Source organism: Chenopodium album, chromosome 3, assembly GCF_948465745.1.
Source record: "Chenopodium album chromosome 3, dcCheAlbu1.1, whole genome shotgun sequence".
NCBI lineage: Eukaryota > Viridiplantae > Streptophyta > Magnoliopsida > Caryophyllales > Amaranthaceae > Chenopodium > Chenopodium album.
Window position 1 is genome coordinate 73,745,532 of NC_137836.1, and position 20,945 is coordinate 73,766,476.

A 20,945-nucleotide genomic window follows, 5' to 3' on the forward strand; every position below is an offset into this window, starting at 1 on the left:
AATGAGTCTCATGATGTTGATCCTAAACCTCAAGAATATGAGGTGGGAGCGATTTTACTACTATGTTACCTCAACCTAATGACTATGAGTATAATGGGAAAAGGGTAAGTGTGAAAATTATGAAATACGGAGTAATCTATACTCCATATAAATAATATTAAATGCATAGTATTTCATATTAGTTTCGCAATGGATCAAAACAAGTGTAATACTTGTCACAAAAAAAAAAAAGGACTAAGGTCTTGTTCACTTCACCTTACAAAAATAATAGGGAAATTATCAATAGTACACCCGTAGTTTTGACTTTTATCAATGATACACTCGTGTTTTTAATAATTATCAGAGATGCACCTGTGGTTTCGACTTTGTCTCACTCATACACCTCTTCCGTTAATTCCGTTAAAAAAGTGTTAAATTTTTTTTTTTTTAAGGGAAAAGCTTTTATAATAATTTAAGATTAATAAAAAATTATTATAAAAACTTAAAAAAAAAAAAAAAAAAAAAAAAAAACCAGCCACCCTCTCCCCACCCTACTGCCACCCGTCCCCCACCCCTGCTCCCCGTCGCCACCAGTCCCTCCTCCCCCACCCATCCGGCGGCCAGCGCCCAGAGCCGACGACCCCACCCACACCCCCCTTTCCCCCACCAAGGCAACCCACCACCCTCTTTTTCCCCCTTTTTGTTTCCCGAACCCCATCCCAAAACCACCCCTAAACGCCGTCCTCCCCTCGAAACCGCCCCCCTCCTCTTCACCTCCCCCCGGAAACCGCCCCTCCCCCGGAAACCCCCCCTTAATCGACCCCTTAAGGACTCTAACGCCCTAACCCTCCCTTAATTCGCCGACGGTTTTAGGGTTTCAATAAGGTGGTGGTTTAGGGTTAGGACCCATAGGGAGTCAATTAAGGGAGGGGGAAAGGTGAGGGGAGGTTTCCGGGGGAGGGAGGAGAGGAAGGGGGCGTTTTCGACGGGAGAACGGTGGTTAGGGGTGGTTTTGGGATTGGGGTCGGGGAACGAAAAGGGGCTGCCTTAATGGGGGTAGGCTGCCTTAATGGGGGAAAGGGGGGCGTAGGTGGGGTGGCCGGCGCCGGGCGACCCTCTAGGCGTCGGCCGCTGGCTGGGGGGGAGGGGGACCGATGGTGACGAGGAGGAGGGGGTGGCAATGGGGTGGGGAGGGAGGCTGGGTTATTTTTTATTTTTTTTTGTAAAGATTTTAGAATAATTTAGATTTAAAAAAAAAATTAAAATTTTTAACGGTTTTTTAACTTTTCAAACGGTATAGGTGTATTAGTGAGAAAAGTCCAAACGACAGGTGTACCGTTGATAAATAATAAAAACACAGGTGTATCATTGATAAAAGTCAATACCACGGGTGTACCATTGATAATATCCCAAAATAATATTAAGTAGCAATAATTCCAGTTCAAAAAAAAAATAAGGCCCTATTTACTTCACTTTAAAAAAATTACTCCGTAATATTCAGTAAAATTAATTTTAATTCAGTAAAAATAATTTCAGTTCAGTAAAAATAAATTCAAGTCAGCATAAAAATAAGGTATTTTAAAGAAGAAATATAATGGAGAATTAAAAATAATTTAAGTTGAACAAAAATAATTTAAATTCAATTAAAAATAATATAAAGTTCAGATAATAAGGTGGAGACGTGGAGTGAAAGGGGCCCAAAGTCGAGTTTATCCAAGTTTAGCTCCGGCGTCATTCTCACTATCGAAATCCACCGAAACATATCAAAACAACTCCTTTGCTTTAATTCAGGATCTTTGTCAACGACTCAACCTTTCAAACCCATCAAAAGGATCCGCCATTGATACAAGCATAACAAGAAGTCGAAGAAGATGAACGATCAAATCATCTCCCACAAAGCTTACGCCAGAATTGGGCTTCTGGGAAACCCAAGTGATGTGTATTACGGCAATACCATCTCCATTAGTATCACCAATTTCTGGGCTTCTGTTGATTTGGAGCCTTCTGATCATCTTCTTGTTAAACCCCACCATTATCATGATCTTGTTCAGTTTCAATCTCTTCATCATATGGTCTCTTTCTCTCTTTCTGGGTACAATTTATTTATCTCAATTTGTATGGTTTGAATTTGTTGTTTGATGATTTTTCTGGGATTTATTATTAGTAATTGATGCATTGATATATGCTTATTCACAATCTGAGTAGGTTATTAGAGATGTTGAAATTGACCCAACATAAAATTGAATTGATTTGAACCCCAATTTCAACCCGGAATACACTGACCCGACCCGACTAGACTCGAGTTCTATTTGTTAATAGGATCACCTTAATGATTTGTATTGAAATTGTGAGTTAATGGATTGTTAGTGCATTGTGCTGCAATTCTGTTGTTTGCTGTGTTCACTTGACTATGAAAAATGTTAGGGATAGGTAGGATGTACCCTCAAGTGCTGGAATTGGGTTACTAGAAGCTAGTGATGAAGGTACATTGTGTAGTTTTTGGATAAATATACGAAGTTGTTCTAATCTATGGATAATATAGTATTGGTAGTGGTGACTGGTGGTATATTAGATGCTTTGAGGGGGTTTAGCTCTGGTTCGAGGAGATGTCCGGACTAAATTCTATTTTCATATCAGTAATGATCTGTTCAATATCAGTAATCTTGGTGGTTAACTTAATCGTTACACACCACCCATGCCTTTGATGTCAATTGTGCTTTTCTACACTAGAAGTAACTTGATTGTGAACAAGAGCTGGATTGCTGGAAGTTCAAAGTCAACGGTTCTGTCATAAGCTAGTCTAGTTCTTTGAAAGTGTATTCGGAGCTGAATTGCTGCTAGACTATTAGTGAGCAATACCTAAGATCATTTGTAGTGCCAAATAACCTAGTAAATCAAATTCGGTGCAAACTTAGTTTATAGAATGCTTCCATTCTGTTAATCCAATGTATTGTATTGCTTGAATAATGTTACCTCTAGAGACTTCCCTTATTATTTTTAATAGCCAAGATTTCAAGGAGACAATAGGCTGCTAATTGATATTTTTAGGTTTTATAGTCTTACTTTGAGGCTGGATATCTTTTATTCTCTTAATCCATTTATAGTCCTAATTTTTATAAAGTTACTCCTACCTGTAGCATTCATTAGTACCATAGTCAATTAGTCATGTATTTGAGCATTAGGGGATAGTTTCCAACCTAGAGCAACAGATAAATTGGAGTCGTTCCAGATCCTCCCTGTAACTTTTAGAGTGCTGATGGCTAATTTATGTAGGAATGACCTTGGCAACTGGAAGGCAGAAGTTCTACTGGTCCAATTCTTGATCCGTTGACGATTGTGTTTTATATTATTTCTTTTCAATTGGCTATTGTGGTACTTTACAAGTTATAGGTAGAGGGATTTTGTTCCTCTTTCATCAAATGGCAGGAAATGGTTTTAATGAATTTAGCATCTAAGCATTGAACATATATATACCTTTTATTTGTTTCTTCCTCCTAGTTTTTATTTGAGATAGTCGTGAGTTGGAATTATGGATTGATTTTGTTGCATCTTTGAGGCTCATATTGGAGTTGTAAGTCTCTTATTTTAAAGGGCTTTCCAAGCTGCAAATAGTTCAATAGAACCACTAAATATCTTTTAATAGTTTCCAAATGCCCCTTCTTTAGTCAATTACCATGTTTACAACTATTATAAAATTAGTTTCATACAATGACTGATGAACTGCTTGCTCGAAGTTAATGTATTGTGTAATTACAAAAAGAGGGGGGAAATCTATCTTTTTCTGAATTTATGCTATGATTATCATCTTATAGTTATGCTTTGTCTTAGCTTAGAAAATATTTATAAATCTGTCTTCAGGTGGATCGCTTAGAGAATGAGGGTTTCTATGGAGGTGTGCGTTTGCTTATGGCCATCTGCAAAGTATTTTACAGATACTGCAAGAAACATAACATTGATCTTCATGAGAGGAACTTTACCCTATCGTATGATACAAATATTCCCCGGCAGGTGAATTATCTCTCTTTTAAATTTGTTGGATATGTAAATTATGTATGTTATGTGTTTCTTGGTTGGTGCATGAAGTTTAGTTCAATCTACAGCAGTATGTAACTAAATTTTATTTATTTAGGGTTCGTTTGGCATCGCTGTGGTTTTCTGTTTTTTGGTTTTTTGTTTTTTAAAAGTATATTATATATGTCAAATAATGAATAAAAAATTATTTAGACTTATTAAAATCATGATAATTTTGAAAACTAACAACAAAAAAGTGGAAACACCTTTTTCTTGTTTTCTGTTTTTGGGTTTTAGTTTTCAAAAAAACAGGAAATTGAAAACCAAAAATGATGCCAAACAAGCCCATTAATTTATTTTGACTTTTAGACAGGACTTTCAGGTTCTAGTGCCATTGTATGTGCTGCCCTGAATTGTATGCTTGACTTTTACCAAGTCAGGCACCTGGTTAAGGTAGAGGAGAGACCTAATCTTATCTTGGATGCTGAAAAGGAGCTTGGCATTGTGGCTGGTCTCCAAGATCGGGTGGCACAAGTTTATGGGGGACTTGTTTTTATGGTAAAGATTGACGCATTTGGCAAAACTTTCACAATTACTTATTTATATCTTTCTTTTCCTGAGGTGGACTCCTTTTTCCTAGGACTTCAGCAAAAATCACATGGATAAATTGGGGCATGGTATTTATACACCAATGGATATCAATCTGCTTCCTCCTCTCTACCTCATCTATGCTGAAAATCCAAGTGACTCAGGAAAGGTCAGCAGAATATAATCATCTATGTCTAATGTTCATTATCATTACCATTTCTTGTCTTGTATAACATCCTTGTGCATCCTCTTTCCTAATGCTGCTGATGCAAACTGTGATAATGACACCAGGACCTCTGAACAAGTAATGAGTATCTATGCATCACCTTTTGATAAATAGAACCTTTTTGGCTATTCATAATCCCCCTGTCTCTAATTACTTGCTACAAATGCTTTTTACACGGTTTCAAAGAATCATGAAAAAGTATAGAGAAACAAGTAGGTGAGTAGGTGTAGTCGTGTGGGGCTTTTATAGAAAAATAAGAGAGAAAAAAGACTGCCTGAAAAGGTTGTAGCAAGAATCCAAAAGTGGTACATGTAGCAAGTAATTTATGGAGGAGTAAATATCTTTCTTCTTCTTCTTCTTCTTCTTCTTCTTCTTCTTCTTCTTCCTAATCTTTAGGATAATTTGGGATGGTTGGTTATTTTTAAGTAAGAAAAACTCAAAATGGTATCCTTGTACTCTTAGATTTTCCATTTGGTACTCAAGAATATATTATCCTCCTTATGTTATCCTCTAACTTTTACTGTATTGTCATTGAGAAAACCGTTTGACAAAATGTTATATTCTTATTTTTGTTTTATAGATTTCCATTACCACCCAATACCCCGTTTAAAGTGGCAATGGAATTCCTGATGAAAAAGAGACATGGGGTGTGCATCATCATGGACATGTGCATGGGACATTTCCTTCACAAATACCTGTAATTCATTATCATTATTACCATTTATAACCACCACCTACTAAGCAGGCTGTTGAAATGATTTGATATTCTAGCAGTCGTGTTTTACTTGTGATCTAGTTCATTGTATAGCTTGGGGATCTTGCTAATACATCTGTGCAATGCATGACATAGGTTGTAAACCTACATCCTCTGAAGAAACCTCCCAACCATTTTTCTAAGATTGTCTAGACGTAAATTTCAGCCTTCTGTATAAAATGGTACTGAAATTTCTTTGGTTTTATACTTTTATGTATTGAATAGGTGCATAGTACTGTTAGAAAAAGATGGCTAGAAGGTGATGAATTTATAAGATCAACAATGAACGAAGTTGCAAATTTGGCTGTGGAGGGAAGACAAGCATTATTGGAGAAAGACTATGAAAAACTGGCAACTCTAATGAATCATAATTTTGACCTCCGCAGGTGAAGTGCATGCATAAAATTTGTTATATTTGCCACCACATGCATTGCATAATCATTGAAAAGATACTTGTCCATTAAGTTGTTTGTACATAATTAGATCAAAAGCAATATCAAAGTCTACCAAGTGCTGTTGCTATTCTTGAAAAAAAAATGGATTGTATTTCACTGAGTATGCAAATAATCTGATACACTGATACACATAGATATCTGTTAGATATTATTGTGAAAAGGTTTAGTGACAGACGTCATCACCTTGCATATATTTAAGTTATCGAATTCTTATATATTGATTTGATGATCTCTAAAGGGAAGAAACGATTGCATAACAGCTGCTTTTGCACTATGTTTAGCATTCCCAATTCATCATAGGGAATATTGTGGAACGATAAAGTAGATGAAAATCTTATTTTTCTACAGTATTTTAATGTTGTTTTTAACTTCGGAGCTACACTAAGAGAAGAGTTGTTACTCTCCTACTTGGACATGGATATGTGTCCAAGTGCCCCTTTCTCCTATTTTGTGATAATATTGCTTGATTTTGGCACAAGTTGAAGTATCTTAGTATCTATACTCATGTCAGAATATCAAGGATCCAATATGGGTAGTTGTGGTGAAATGAAGAGTCTGAGTAATATAGTTTTTATTACTGTCCTAAGGAGTCATGTTAAAATACCATGGAAATGTTATGCTATTGTATGTAACATCAATTGCATGAATGCTAATTTTGCAGAAGTATGTTTGGAGATGATGCTCTTGGGGATATAAATATAAAGATGGTGGAGGTAGCACGGGAGGTAGGTGCTGCGTCAAAATTTACCGGAAGTGGAGGGGCTGTGGTTACATTTTGCCACGGTGGACCACAGCAAGTTGAGCTTCTACAGGAGGCCTGTCAGAAGGCTGGTTTTATCATGCAGCCTGTTCAAGTTGCCTCGCCAAATTTGAATGACCTAGATTTTGGAAGCTCGCATTCTACATGATGATATAGCTTACCTTTAAAACTGTAGAACACATTCCTTCATCATATTCTTCCTTTAGTTTTTACAGGCATACGTTTACATAAGTTCTAGCATTAGTTAACATGTTCTTAGAGAAAATTCTTGTTTTCCAAGTCTATTGGACAAAATAATTAGGTCTTTTTACAAAGTTATATTTTTATTTTTTGAAACAATTTTTACACAGTTATTATAAGAATGCTATTATTTTTTTAATTTTTTTTTTTTTGGCCGAAAAGAATGCTAATGTTTTATGTCTTTATTTTGGCTTCCTAAACGATTTCTTCCCAGCACCCCCAAAATTGCAAATACGTTTACCAAGACAGGGAAAAAAAAAGAATTAATTTGGGAAAAAAGAATGTTGGGTGTATCATAGTCATTGTAATGAAAAACTTATTTTTATGCACTACTCGTCGTATAAAGAATGATTTTTTTCACGCCCTATATTAGTTTAATGAAAATCCCTATATAAAGCGGCTGAATCTCTTATTGTTTGTCGACATGGGACTTTAAGAATCTCTAGAAGTGGAACCCTAGCTCAACTCTCAAATGGACTGATGAACAAACTAGCAGCTCATAGCCTTATTGAATAATTCTGCAAAACCATATATGATGTACGAAGTAATAGTAACATTAACATATACTTCGTACTTTGTATTATCACAAGTTCTTATGAATCCATTTAATAAGGTGAGTTCAAACATCTTTACACTTTTCTGTTGAACATTCCAAGAAAACTAGTGCATCTTTCTAACATATTTCTCTAGGTAAGCATCAATCATCTATTGTTATACTAGATACAGAATCTGAATCAGTGCTATTTTTTTCATCTCCATTTGATGTAGAGCCATATGGATTAACCACACGTATTGGCATGGCTGGATTCATGGGATCAACGCGTGAAGCTGTAGCACTCAAACTAGCAATATTACTTTCTGCTGAATTTTTTTTATTAGAGTTTGGGAGAAGTCGTCCTTGCTCTTCCAGGGCTTCACGAGCTGCTTTTTCCTTAGCTCTTTTGGCTCTTTCAAACACATCCTCCTACAATGGAAACTAAAAGTGTCACGGGTTTGAGCTCTTTTATGTGTGCAGACTAGTCAAGTACAAAAAAAGACTTGGTTAAAATGATTATTTGCCTCGTCTACCCTCCCAAACAGATGCAAGCATAACTAACATACACAGACATGGAAGAAACTGGCTGTTCAGTCCATTAACTTTTATGTAGTCCTCACCTGAAATTCCTGAACTTGTTTTTGTTGCTCAGCTTGCAACCTGCCGACGGTGCTCAGAATCTCACCAACAGTAGATTCAATTCTTTCAGTTAGAGCTTCACCAAGAGCTTTTCCCAGGAAAAATGCATCAAGGACAGTTTTGCTATCACTTTCACCTGCACAATTTATTACTTCAGGGATCACATAGATCAATAAGGCAGGCAACACATGATGCCACGTCTAAATTACATTTAACATCTTTCATATCTGATTTAAACTGGTAAACTCAATACATGTATTGAACTATAAAACTTTAGACTGATTCTGTGGCCTTGAGATGTCAATACAGTTCACTCGCATGTTAATTGGAATCAGTCAAAAGAAAGCCTAGAAGTAACCCAATATCCAAGCGAATTAAACCCATGCTCCCAAAGCTACAAAGTATGGGACTTGAATACAGTAACATGTTTAGTAATTTACAATTGTAAAACAGGTAAACTGGACAACTAACAGCACATGTGTAAGTTTAAGCAGCTTCCCCTAGCATAGTACGAAGTATATCATAGCCTAGGATGATACAATTTGAGAAAAAATAAATAAAGGTTTCAATTGCAAATCAAATTTTTGCAAATTGGTCCTGTATCATTGCTGTTTAAGACCCCTTAACTCTATCAACGGAAGTAAATTGTGCTTTGCAATCAAGCAACAACAATATACTCCATAAAATATATCTATGAACAACGAATTATCTTATTATATTCAGCATACAGCTTTTCCACACCTCCACAGAACAAGTTTCCACAAGCACAAAGGAAGCAATCCAGTATATCCACTTATTGATATAGGTCTTCATCCATCCTTGAAATTTAGTAAAGGTTTAAACGTAACTATTTCTCTCACCCCCTCTTCTCCAATGACTTAAACTAGTACATACTTCGTATATATTTATTGTTGCATTACCATGGCTGTACAATTATGGGAACCTAGCTTCGTACATACCATTAGAGTTCATAAATGAGAACTAGTCAAACAAACTTCACAAATCATACAATACAAAGTAGTACATAAGCTACATAGGATTGGGGTCGCCTAAAAACTATCCATACAAGCAACCATCCAGCAACATACAAATACAAAGTCAATAAAAAAAACCATCTTTCTATGTACGAGTGAAACTCTTTACTCCTCAAAAACTCATAAACCCCGAGCTTCGGAACTTGATATATTCTCCCAAAAATGTCTTGCGTAACGACTTGCTAACTAAATCAGATCCCGACGGATGATTGAAGCATTGAACCTTTCAATAAATTTCATAGTTCTTTCATACATGGAATGCCAACACCAGGTCCTAGAGCGTAGTTGGGTACATTAACGATGCAAACAACTTGCACTACTACATTACTCAAAAAGGCAAAGGCTAGAGTCTTATTACTCGTAGATTTCAGCAATTCATACTTAATTTAAACAACAATAAAGTTGCAAATAAATCCACCGAAACTAGCCATGAATACTCTAATCCAATTAGTTGATTTCAACAGGGAGAAATTAAAAAATTAAAGTGCAATTTTCAATGAATACCTCAACCCCACTCCATCAATTCCAGCATGAAAAATGATAATTAAAGCACAATTCATTTCAATGATTAATTCAACCCCAAATCATCAATTTCAGCAGAAATTAAAGAAATTAGCTGATCATTGTCCAAAACGAAATCAAAGCACAATTAATTTCAATAAATAATTCAACCCCAATTCATCAATTTCAGCAGAAATTACAGAAAAACAAAATCAAAGTACCAATCAAGTTGATGAATAACTCAACCCCAACAATTTCAGCATAAAAATTAAAAATCAAAGCACAATTCATTATATAGAATAACTAAAACCCAATTCGTTTTTAGTAAAAAATTAACAAATTAAAGCACAACCCATCTCATTGAAAAATCATAGACACAAAATTGAGTGCGAAAAGATTTGAGAAACTAACCAGAACCAGGGGAATTGCTGCAGAAAATGGGTTTAGGAGATTGAGAACGAGAGGAGAGAGAAAGGTGTGGACAATTAGGAAGATGAATGTGTCGGTAATTATGAATCAAAAGAGAAGAAAATTGGGAATTTGAGCAAAATTTACGATTTTGAACAAGAGAATAGAATGATGAACAAGAAGATTGCGAGGAAAGTGAAGATGAAACCCCGCAGTTCATCATTTTTAGAGTCCCACTCTGAAATTGGAGGGAGTTTCTGGGTTTTTAGCTCAACTTCTACAAATTTTATGGTTCTATGTTCTATATCAACAAAATCTAGTAGTACGTGTATTCAGATTAATCACTCGGTTTTGGATTAATTGCGACAGTTTAAAATGTTTAACCGGTACAAGGGTAAATGCGGTAATATTGCACAATTATAGGTTAGGACGGAGTAAAATTTATAAAGGGTGCATACAAAACATAATTACTAAGTATTTTAATAATGAAGACTTCCTTCGTTTTTAATTCCATATTATTATTTGCAAAACTTTCTAAATGAAAATGTCACACTACTCATAAGTCATAACGCACTTATTCAATTTAAAGCTCATGACGTGGTTAAATTATACACCTAAATGTAGAATAATTAAGAGTATGAAGATTATTTTCATGTTTGTTAGATTAACTTGTTTATTAATTAGCAAAGTAATTAGAGCAAGAACAAAGTTAACAAGTGGGAATTTTTTTACGTAGTAATTTCCACCGTACCGTCCATGTCACCAGTTCAATGGGAATTTTTTTTAAAAACGGGTTCATTAGAAAATCGCTACTTCAATTAGCGGTGTGCTACTAAAATCCGCTACTTCAAATAGCAGTTTACTTATTAGAAACCTCTACTTGAAGTGACGGTTTGTATTTACTAAGTATTTTTTTTTTAACAAAATCATTTTTCCCTTGTAAAATAATTCAACAAAATCATAACGCTACTTCAAGTAGCGGTGTTTTGAGGAAAACCGCCACTTTCAAGTAGCGATTTGTTGCTGGATTGAGAAAAAAAAAAAAACGATTTGTTATCCTTAACTGATGTGGACGATACGGTGGGAATTAAAAAAAGATCGGCTGTATTTTGGAAATTGCGTGTTTTCCCAACATTATTTAGGGAAAGGACTCCACATAATTAGCTCTTTGAGTCTTGGTTCACTTAATTAAATTACGCGTTTGTATAATCCTTAATGCTACTTATACCATTTATAAACTCAATTTCCATTTCAAATTCAATTTAGGCAACAATGATCCCAATTATTGACACATCATAAAAACATTCCAAAAATACAAAAAGAATAAAAACCGGTAACGCCTCTTTCTCTCTCCTCCCCACCTCTTCTTTCTCTCTCTAAACAAACCAAAAACACAAACAACAACAACAACATTCCCATTCATTCATTCATAAATATCCTTTTCACTCAACCTCACGCTTTCTTCTTCCTTAAATTCCCTTCTAAAATTTAAAAAAAAAATCTCTCTCAAATGCAAAATTCCGTGTAATTTTTGGCGGTGAATTTGGAAAAAAATGGGGCAACAATCTTTGATCTATAGTTTTGTTGCGCGAGGCACGGTAATTTTGGCTGAATTTACAGAATTTACTGGGAATTTTACATCGGTTGCAACTCAATGCCTTCAGAAATTACCCTCTTCAAGCAGCAAATTTACCTACAATTGTGATGGTCATACTTTCAATTATCTCGTCGACAATGGATTCAGTATATTTCATCTTCTTTTTTTTCAAATCATTTTTTATCGTACCCTTTTATATTTTGGGTTGATGATGATTTAATAGGATGTTGATAACATTAATCGACACGTGATTTTATTATGGGTTCGGAATTTGATTATTACGTGGTGGTGTTATCATCTTAGGAAATGAGTTTGATTGTTTTAGTTTGAACGACACGTGATTTTGTTATGGGTTCTGAATTTGAATAATACATGGTGGTGGGTGATATCGTCTTAGGAAATGTATTAAATCATTTCAGTTTGATCGACACGTGATTTTGTTATAGTTATTGAATTTGATTAATTCATTGTGGTGGTGGTGTTATTGTATTAGGAAATGTATTTAATTTGATCGATATATGATTTACGTGGTGATATCATCTTACTGTGTTAGGAAATGTATTTGATTGTTTATAGTTTGCTTATAGGAGTACGTATTAAATCGGATGATGATAACATTAGTTGACGCGTGATTTTGTTACGAGTTTTGTAAGTGATTTATATGGGATGGTTACTTAGCTTATAGAGTTATTTTTAAACTATTCATGTGGTTTTTTTTTTGTTTGTTTGCTATGATGAATGACGAATTGTTAGAGATACACATATATTTTCCGATATTGATGATATCATATCTCTAACACGAATTTATCTGTTGTTTAATGATTTAGATTTGATTTCTTCATTGGTAAAAAAAAAAAATACAAGTAGTAAGCTTGGTGTTTATGGTGTGTGTATTATATTATTATGGTGTCAGCTATGAAAATAAGCACTATTGCTTACTAAATGGTTGTTTCATGATTGTGACCTTATGGCATCAATGAGACAATTTGAATAATGATAGTCAATTTAATTTTATATGTTTTCTGTAATTGGATGATGGGTATTGTCAGAATGATTGCATTATTTATTTTGTGTGGTGATGGTGATATTTTATTTTGGTGGCTTACGAAAATTTGGATTTTTTTTTTTTATGGCCTTAAGTTTGTGTGAACTGTGAAGCCAAGGAGAAGTATAATAATAGAGATATATCATAGAGTATTGTTTTGTTTTTGACATTTTGTTGATACAACTTATATTGGTTTTTTTTACAGTAATTTAAATGGAATTTTAATTGCGAGTTTTTGTAATGAAATTTGTATTTAGGACATAGACATGTGGCTGGATTGTATATATAATTTAGTTTAACAAATGAAATTCTTGACATAAATTGAGAGGTCATTTGTTTTAGGACAATAGGTTGACTTTAGTTTGTGGTGTTCGCTGATTTGTTTATTGAATTTGTGGTCTTAGCTGATTTGTTTATTGAGGTTGTGGTCTTAGCTGATTTGTTTATTGAGTGTTTGGTCTTTAGCTGATTTGTTTATTGACTTTGTGGTCTTAGCTATTATGTTTCGAGTTTTTTATCACCAGTTTTCAAATACATATACAAAGAGTTATTTGGAATTTTTTTTGTAATAATTTCATTTAAATTTCTTCTTAAAAGAGTAGAACGTTCTTAAGTTCTCTGTTCCTAAATTTAAAACATGTCCTTATAGGGATGAAGGCGCTGTTACAGAGATTCTTTTCCTTATATCTCAACAGTCTGTGTACTATTTTTGGTGCCCTGAAATAACAGATAGACTATGTTTTCTTCACCTGAGTCCTGAGATTCCATAACTTAAAGTGAGACAGCCAACAATTAGGGTGAATTATCGTAGGGTGTGTGAATTGGTATGGACTCATGATTCATGAATATTAATAGATGGTAGGACCATTGAGGAGCAGTTTTTTGTGGATATGAAATTTATCAAATGTTTTACTTTTAAGGAAGATTCATGGATTCACCCTCACAAGAAATGTGGAAGGTTTTTGAAATAAAATCAGGTGGATAGGTTCTCATTCAAATGAATACAGGAATTACATGCATATTTTGATTTGTGTCTTATATTTTGTGTCAACTGAATTATATTGATCAATGCTATAACTAAGCCACATTAGTGAAGTTAGCTTAAGGTAAATCTGCGGGAATAAATTGCAGAACATGCTAATCCAAGTCTTGTGGCTAGCCACAGATGTTGATGCTTGTTGGAGTTGGGAGTGGCTTTCAAAATATAGTGGTTCAGTGCGTTCTAATTTATGGTGGTAGAATAGCACTTAAATGGCTATTTTGCATTTATTAATTATAGGTTTTCCGGTTTCCCCCTTAAATAGTTATGCCTTTTTGCTATTCCAAGTCTCTTAACTAGCCACAGATGTCGATGCCGGTTGGAATTGGCAGTGGCTTAGTGGCTTTTAAAATACGGTGGTGCAGTGCATTCCAAGTTATGGTGTTAGAACTTAGAATATGGAGTATCACTTAAATGTTCATGTTTTGTTTACCCCCTAAACCTTCTCTGCATTTTTTTTTGCTATGTTGGCAATATTATGTTGTGCAGATGAGCCAAAATTTTATTTAAATTTAATTTACAGTGAGGCTTCGTACACGAATGGTTCATCTCTAGGTTTTTATTTTTTAATTTTTTAATTTTTTATTTTTGTGGGTAGGGGGGCTACTGTCCTTCAGAATGGCATCTGCTTCTTGTATAGATAATTTGCTTGATACGATAATTAGTTTGCTCATCTCTCTGCTTGGTTGCTTTCTGGTATGGCTACTGGTTAGTCTTTTGTTGACTTGCTATGTGCTTTTTGTGGTGCAGCTTACTGTGTTGTTGCAGTTGAGTCTGCGGGTAGGCAGATTCCGATTGCTTTTCTCGAGAAAGTCAAGGATGAATTTTCCAAGAAATATGGCGGGGGGAAAGCTGCAACGGTTGCTGCCAAAGGCCTAAACAAAGAATTCGGGTAATTGTTTTGGTTTTCGTGTTTTGAGAAATGTCCCTTTTGTTTTGTATGTGTTCTTTATTGTATGCCTTGTTTTTAGGCCTAAGTTGAAGGAGCAGATGCAGTACTGTGTGGATCACCCAGAAGAGATTAACAAGCTTGCGAAAGTGAAAGCCCAGGTGTCAGAAGTTAAAGGAGTAATGATGGAAAATATTGAGAAGGTATAGAGCATGTCATAGTATTCTTTGATTACTGGTTACCATTGATGGTTGGTTTTGCTCCTCCCTTTGTGCTTTTGGGATGAAGCAATTAGTCATTACGAGGTATTTGTATATGTTAAGAGGTATATACACCGAGGATATGATTGTTTAGTACATTCTGGTTTCAGGTTCTTGACAGAGGTGAAAAAATCGAGCTCCTGGTGGACAAAACAGAGAACCTTCGTTCTCAGGTCAGTATGTTACATTATTACAGTACTTACATCGTTACATGATTATATCCTGACAGGTAATCTCATTTTGACATTTCATTCATTTAAATTAATACCTTTGCCATTCAATTCTTTACCTTGAAATCATTCATTTTCTAACAGAATATTAAACTTATTTGATTCACAGGCAAATAGTGTATACTTGAATATAGTTTTATGGCTACTAATCTTTCCTTGATTTACTTACCTATAATTGTAAATGAAAGCTCTTGTTTCCTTGTTTTCTTCATATAAATTGTCAATTTTTATTTACATTGGTGTTCATATAATTATGGATGTAATAATACCAATGTTGTGTATTTAAGGAGTTGCTATATTGGGTGCAGGCACAAGATTTCAGGACTCAGGGTACCAAAATAAGGAGAAAGATGTGGTGGGAGAACATGAAGATAAAGCTGATAGTTTTAGCTATTGTTGTGGCACTGATTCTCATCTTGATCTTGTCCATTTGCGGAGGCTTCAAGTGCACCCATAAGTAAACCAGATCTATAGGCTTATATACAAATCAGAGTTTCGTCATCTATATTGTATGATGGATTTTCAGACAGTTTTGTACAGTTGTGTACCGAAATCCTTTTGACAATAGTAGGCTAATATCCAAACTTGGTCCTAGAGATGCTTTCTGCCTCTTTTGGCTGATCTTAATTTGAAACTTAGATTGCTTTGTATTATCATTGATATTTTGCATTAGAACAACATGGTATACATAGAAATATAGACTGGATCTATATTGACCTGTTAACTTACAGTATACAGTGCACAATTCCAAAACATGAAGTTATGAATTGATTATCTGAATATACTTTGAAGATACATTTTAACTATGTAATAATTGCATTACTTGATAGGAATTTACCAATAAAGTGATGAAAAGAAACTAAACAGAATGGTCCAAAATTTATGACTAGCCTGAAAATGAATTATCAGTAAGATTTAAGCACAAAAGCTCTTCATACAGGTTACAAGATGAAATGGATCAAGATATGATCCAAAGAAAAATCTTTGATTTCGCAAGCAGAACTTAAAAAATTTGCTCTTTAGGTGGGTGATCGCCATTTTGGCAATCAACCTGGATTTCCTAAAACAGGCAGCAACACAAATCACATCAGGGGCATGTTACAAGATGAAAAGAAAAATCTGGCAATTTCGAAGCAGAACTTTTGCTCTTTAGGTGGAAATCTCCATATTGTCAATCAACCTGGTCTTCCCAAAACAAGCAGCAACACAAATCACAACAGGGGCCTTTATCTCTTCAACTACTTCTAAGGTCTCTTGATCCACTATCTGCTTCCAATAGAACCGAACAAATTGCATCATAGGAAATCCGATTTTCATTGTATAAAAGACTTAAAAGCTATAAATACAGGTAAGTGTTAAATTGGTAATGCAGACAACTGGTTACCTCAGCATAGTCTACATTTCCACCGGCTTCCTCTATCGCAAGAACTATCGAATCCTGAAGTCTTTTGCAACTAATTTGCCCATTTTCTGCTGCATGTTTGGCCTTTGACAGAGACCTATTAATAGACAATGCCTGGGCATGCAAGAATGGTAGGCATCACTAACTGAAATCAGTCAAAGAAGGAACATGTACATGAAGTAAATAACTGATTAACTACCTTTTGCCTTTCCTTGGGGGAAAGGTACACATTACGGGAACTCATTGCTAAGCCATCATCTTCACGCGTAATCTCTGATCCAATTATTTGGACAGCAAAATCTAGATCTCGTACCTGTATCGATAAGTTGGTGATCAAGGGAGCTAATTTAGGAACCATCAGCAAACAATCATGTTACATATTCAACAAAAGACTTTTGACATAAAATCATGCTATTGGAAGATTTGGATTCAGAAACAGTATTCAAGGATGATTTGCTGCTCCTGATTTTTTATATCAATCATCATTTGTCAGAAACAGTATTCAAGGATGATTTGCTGCTCCTGATTTTTGATATATCAAATCAAAAGGCCCTTGGTCCTTTATCGGATAATTATAAAATATTAATCAAGTAAAGGAACAAGAGATTTTACACAGATAACATGCACTCTATAAAGACTAAAGTATGCAAGCAGCTCTGTATTGAGGAAGCAATTCATATTAGGATGTTGTTTGGCAACTGACAAGAGAAACAGCCTAAAAATCCCATAGACGTTGAATACCGTCAACTTGTCACTAACTTCTAAGAGACCATATTAGTCTTCCTGAGATATAAGGGTAACAGCTAACAGATCATCCGTGAAGTAGGTCATCAGATTTACAGCTTCAGACTTGTAAATCATCCTAATGAAAATGATGATTATCACAGCAGCTTGGAATTTGGTTTTATGAGGGCTAGATAAGAAATCCCGGATAGCACACATGAGTACTATTTACTAAATAATGCCTCTAAGAAGTCTCGCACATAATATAAAGTCAGTCATTTGAGAGCTTGCTCAAGTTTCTGTAGATGTCTGTAAACAATAAACACTGCTGGATTTTTGGACTATGCCATCTTTATTATTTTTCATCCTAATAAATCAATGTGAAGTGGTAACTTATAATCTAGTAAGCACTAAAACCATATAGAATATAAATTGATTGAAAGAGTTTAAGGCTTCAATACTAGAAGCCAATCATCCATTCCCAAGCTAAGCTTGGCACATTCAATCTCACCTGGTTAGCTCAACTAAACTTTCATCACAACAGCACAATTCTCAGGAAACAAATTATCAATCACTAGACCATTCATCATCATCATCTACAACAGGCCATTATTAGGGAAAATTGACTAAATAAAATATGCAATCATCAAGATTCCTCCAACTACACCGCAAATTGCCTGAAGTTAAGATATACACAACCTCACCTCATTAGATAACGATTCACAGATAAAACACATTGTAAAGCCAAACAAAATGAAATTGGCTCACCATTCTACAAATAAGTCGCCACTGTTGATAATCCTTCTTCCCAAAGATAGCAACATCTGGCTCCACAATATTGAATAATTTACTAACAACTGTAGCCACCCCTTTAAAAAAAACAGGTCTACTCTTCCCACACAAGCCCTTCTCCAATTTCTCGACCCTAATCCAAGTTTCATGCCCGGCTCCCCTTTCCTCCAAGCAAGAAATCACCCCTACATTCTCACACTTTTCCGTACCTTTGCTATCCCTCCCTCTACCATAATCATACAAGTCATAAGGATTGAAAACAACATCAACTCCTCCGGGAACAGACATTAGCTTCTGTATATCACCATGAAAGTCAGATGGGTAGGTGGAAAGATCCTCGGAGGTAGAGAATTGACCTGGGTTTACATAAATGGAGACTACGACGAGGTCAGCATGTTGATGGGCTTCACTGACTAGAGAGAGATGTCCTTTGTGAAGGTAACCCATTGTAGGTACTAGCCCTATGGTTTTGCCTTGGGCTCTCATTGCTCTTGACCATTTTCTCATTTTGTCTTTGCTTGCGATTATCTCTGGTTCTCGAGCAGCCATTGTTTGCAATCAAGGGAGAACAGGGATCTGTATATTGAGGTCTTTGGCACAGTTTAATTAAGGTTTTTCAACACTGCTGTAGAAAAAGTAATATTCCTGAGTCTAGTATCACTGTAGTATCAGATACTAAAATGAATCAGGGAACCAATGTTCTTCCTCCTGTAAATTTTAAAAATAAAGGAAAAGAGTAAGTTGAATATTTGTGAGTAAATGAGAAAACAAAAGAAGAGAAAGAAAGGAAAAAAAAAAAAAAAAGCAATGCAATCTCTCACAAATTGTGAATTACATTCTCCCATCCATTGCATGATAAATACATAACTAATAAGACACCTATATTATCAGAAAAGATAATTCAAGTTTCAATTTTGCAAAAGAAAATTCCAGAAGAAAGATAGGAGGTCAACTGATCTCTTTTCCAGGGTTACCACACTTCTTCCACCTTTACTCTCCAATCACATCAAGACATAGAATCTTGTTTACCTCGAAAGAACAGACTGACTACTGAGAGGGGGGGGGGGGGGGGGGAGAACCCAGCTAACAGTGAAGCGACGCCTCAAACTTCAAAATATATCTCACAGAAAAATCAGAATGAATTGAGTAAGTTATAGACACTAGATAGATTATGTTAAAGTTATGGCAAGATCAAGGGGTGAAGCCTAATAGAAAGCAAAGCCAAAAGCTAGTATTTATCAAAATGCCAAACAAAAAGGCAGAGTTAATTTTGCAATATTAAGTAAAATGCTCATAGCCATTCTCAAATTTCAATCAAATCAAGAAAAGAGGAATCTCGGAGAGCATTGAAGCCTGGGATAGAACAAAAATAGACACAATACATAGAGTATCGATTTTTAACATAATGAAGTCGTAGTTAACACTCCAGACCACTAAGTTAGGGAACAAAGGAGCTAATACATTCAACTACATCTCAATACTAACCTCGAAATTAAGGAAGCTTATATGGATACTGATTATCTAAAGAGGATAGCCGAAAGGCCTATAACAAACACATTTGTAAATCTAAATCTTTTAAGTCATGTCATCATGCAACAATGATAATAATTCAGTTGATACCATATCAATCTGTTGAACTGAAAAACTCTGTGAAAAGTTGACAACCAAAATATTGTTCATATATCATATAAACATTGCCATTTGCCACTCATATTACTCATATAGTCATATCATTATAACTTTTTATAAAATATATGTAATGCCAAGGCTCTATAATAACTCACAGTATAAGCAAAGTCATTGATGCAACAAATGAAATGTTTTTTGCAACTTCCCAAATCCCAATATCACACAAATAATAAATTGACTAAATATAGCTAATTGAAGATAGCTATAAAGCATTAAAGCAACACAAAAGCTAACTAACTCAAACATAATCACCCAAATCCAACCTAAAAATTAACTATGATAATCCCAACTCGTCTTCTCATTTTAATCCCAACTATAATCCCATCTATAACTCACCTTCTCAAAAGTGTCTAAGTTTTAACTTTTAAGGTTATCGTCTTGGACAAGTAAAAGGCGACGTGTTAACTTCATATTGGTTTCGCACCCACCTGGTCATTGACCCCACACTTGAACTCTCCTAACCAGGCAACCAGCTTAGGCTAAGAGGGTCCAAGACCCAACACAACCATGCAAATTACTCCGTACTCCGTATCATTTATCAGTCAAATCCAACAAGACAACACTTACCAAATTACAAGCCCAATATAAATCCAAACACTAAACTAAAGTATTTATATTTTTGTATTCATATCAATATCAAATGAAATTAAATCAAACAAACTATTTCATCATTATCACAAATTCTATGAGCCCTAATTTTAGTCAACCGAAATCTTCGAATCAACAAACCCCCACTAAATTACAACCCAAGACATGAACATAAAAATCACCATTTTCGAAGAACTGAAATTGGGTAAGAACCAGATTATAAGAACAAATTTCAGCTAATTAGTTGATCAAAGTAAGGAATACAAGCTCAAAAGGTTAAAATTAAGTAGATGACTGAAATCCAAAGAATCAGAATTTAGGAGAATAACCGAGAATTCTAGTATGATGAACTCACCAAAGTTTGGAAATTTTGGTCCAAATCAAACTCCAAATCCGTTGGTTGTTTGATAATCAGGCTCAATTTCAGATTCAAGCCAGTAAAAAGTTGTAATTTTTATTATTTCAATCAAAATCGGCAAAATTGGAAGCAGAGAAATTATAATAGGAGAAGCAGAGAGGTATGCAAGAAGTATGTTTTGAGAAAGACTGGGATTGTAAATT

General features: G+C 35.0%; 4 protein-coding genes across 6 annotated transcripts; 2 read left to right on the plus strand and 2 right to left on the minus strand.

Moving 5' to 3' along the window:
* The first annotated feature begins 1,660 nt into the window (after positions 1-1,660).
* On the plus strand, positions 1,661-7,152 carry LOC145624183 (glucuronokinase 1-like). 2 transcript variants are annotated; one of them, XM_081677164.1, is made up of 6 exons: positions 1,661-2,051; positions 3,838-3,987; positions 4,360-4,548; positions 4,631-4,747; positions 5,784-5,944; positions 6,675-7,152. In XM_081677164.1, the coding sequence occupies exons 1-6, from the start codon at positions 1,851-1,853 to the stop codon at positions 6,919-6,921; spliced, it is 1,065 nt and encodes a 354-aa protein (XP_081533290.1). In that variant the 5' UTR covers positions 1,661-1,850; the 3' UTR covers positions 6,922-7,152. The 2 variants fall into 2 exon arrangements, with proteins under 2 accessions (XP_081533290.1, XP_081533292.1); XM_081677166.1 differs by having other exon boundaries at positions 1,975-2,071.
* Positions 7,153-7,564: 412 nt separating this feature from the next.
* LOC145616649 (uncharacterized) lies at positions 7,565-10,440 on the minus strand. The gene is made up of 3 exons (XM_081671414.1): positions 10,134-10,440; positions 8,169-8,323; positions 7,565-7,977 (listed from the first exon to the last, which is right to left on the minus strand). Exons 1-3 carry the CDS (start codon positions 10,351-10,353, stop codon positions 7,711-7,713), a joined length of 642 nt encoding a protein of 213 aa, XP_081527540.1. The 5' UTR covers positions 10,354-10,440; the 3' UTR covers positions 7,565-7,710.
* Positions 10,441-11,447: 1,007 nt separating this feature from the next.
* LOC145624185 (vesicle-associated membrane protein 722-like) lies at positions 11,448-15,846 on the plus strand. 2 transcript variants are annotated; one of them, XM_081677168.1, is made up of 5 exons: positions 11,448-11,873; positions 14,562-14,703; positions 14,783-14,903; positions 15,071-15,133; positions 15,499-15,846. In XM_081677168.1, exons 1-5 carry the CDS (start codon positions 11,684-11,686, stop codon positions 15,649-15,651), a joined length of 669 nt encoding a protein of 222 aa, XP_081533294.1. In that variant the 5' UTR covers positions 11,448-11,683; the 3' UTR covers positions 15,652-15,846. The 2 variants fall into 2 exon arrangements, with proteins under 2 accessions (XP_081533294.1, XP_081533295.1); XM_081677169.1 differs by lacking the exon at positions 11,448-11,873 and adding an exon at positions 13,264-13,749.
* A 213-nt stretch (positions 15,847-16,059) lies between these two features.
* LOC145624184 (pantoate--beta-alanine ligase-like) lies at positions 16,060-20,945 on the minus strand. The gene is made up of 5 exons (XM_081677167.1): positions 20,740-20,945; positions 18,084-18,815; positions 16,792-16,905; positions 16,575-16,706; positions 16,060-16,456 (listed from the first exon to the last, which is right to left on the minus strand). Exons 2-5 carry the CDS (start codon positions 18,654-18,656, stop codon positions 16,340-16,342), a joined length of 936 nt encoding a protein of 311 aa, XP_081533293.1. The 5' UTR covers positions 18,657-18,815; positions 20,740-20,945; the 3' UTR covers positions 16,060-16,339.

Coding starts and splice junctions, on each gene's coding strand:
- LOC145624185 (XM_081677168.1), top strand. CDS start 11,684: ATGGGGCAACAATCTTTGATCTATAGTTTTGTTGCGCGAGGCACGGTA. Junction 11,874..14,561: donor TCTCGTCGACAATGGATTCA/GTATATTTCATC, acceptor TTTGTGGTGCAG/CTTACTGTGTTGTTGCAGTT. Junction 14,904..15,070: donor TGATGGAAAATATTGAGAAG/GTATAGAGCATG, acceptor TTCTGGTTTCAG/GTTCTTGACAGAGGTGAAAA.
- LOC145616649 (XM_081671414.1), bottom strand. CDS start 10,353: ATGATGAACTGCGGGGTTTCATCTTCACTTTCCTCGCAATCTTCTTGT. Junction 8,324..10,133: donor CAGCAATTCCCCTGGTTCTG/GTTAGTTTCTCA, acceptor TAAATTGTGCAG/GTGAAAGTGATAGCAAAACT. Junction 7,978..8,168: donor AACAAGTTCAGGAATTTCAG/GTGAGGACTACA, acceptor TTTCCATTGTAG/GAGGATGTGTTTGAAAGAGC.
- LOC145624183 (XM_081677164.1), top strand. CDS start 1,851: ATGAACGATCAAATCATCTCCCACAAAGCTTACGCCAGAATTGGGCTT. Junction 3,988..4,359: donor ATACAAATATTCCCCGGCAG/GTGAATTATCTC, acceptor TTTGACTTTTAG/ACAGGACTTTCAGGTTCTAG. Junction 4,549..4,630: donor ATGGGGGACTTGTTTTTATG/GTAAAGATTGAC, acceptor CCTTTTTCCTAG/GACTTCAGCAAAAATCACAT.
- LOC145624184 (XM_081677167.1), bottom strand. CDS start 18,656: ATGGCTGCTCGAGAACCAGAGATAATCGCAAGCAAAGACAAAATGAGA. Junction 16,906..18,083: donor GGCGACTTATTTGTAGAATG/GTGAGCCAATTT, acceptor TTATCGATACAG/GTACGAGATCTAGATTTTGC. Junction 16,457..16,574: donor GAAATGTAGACTATGCTGAG/GTAACCAGTTGT, acceptor TATTGGAAGCAG/ATAGTGGATCAAGAGACCTT.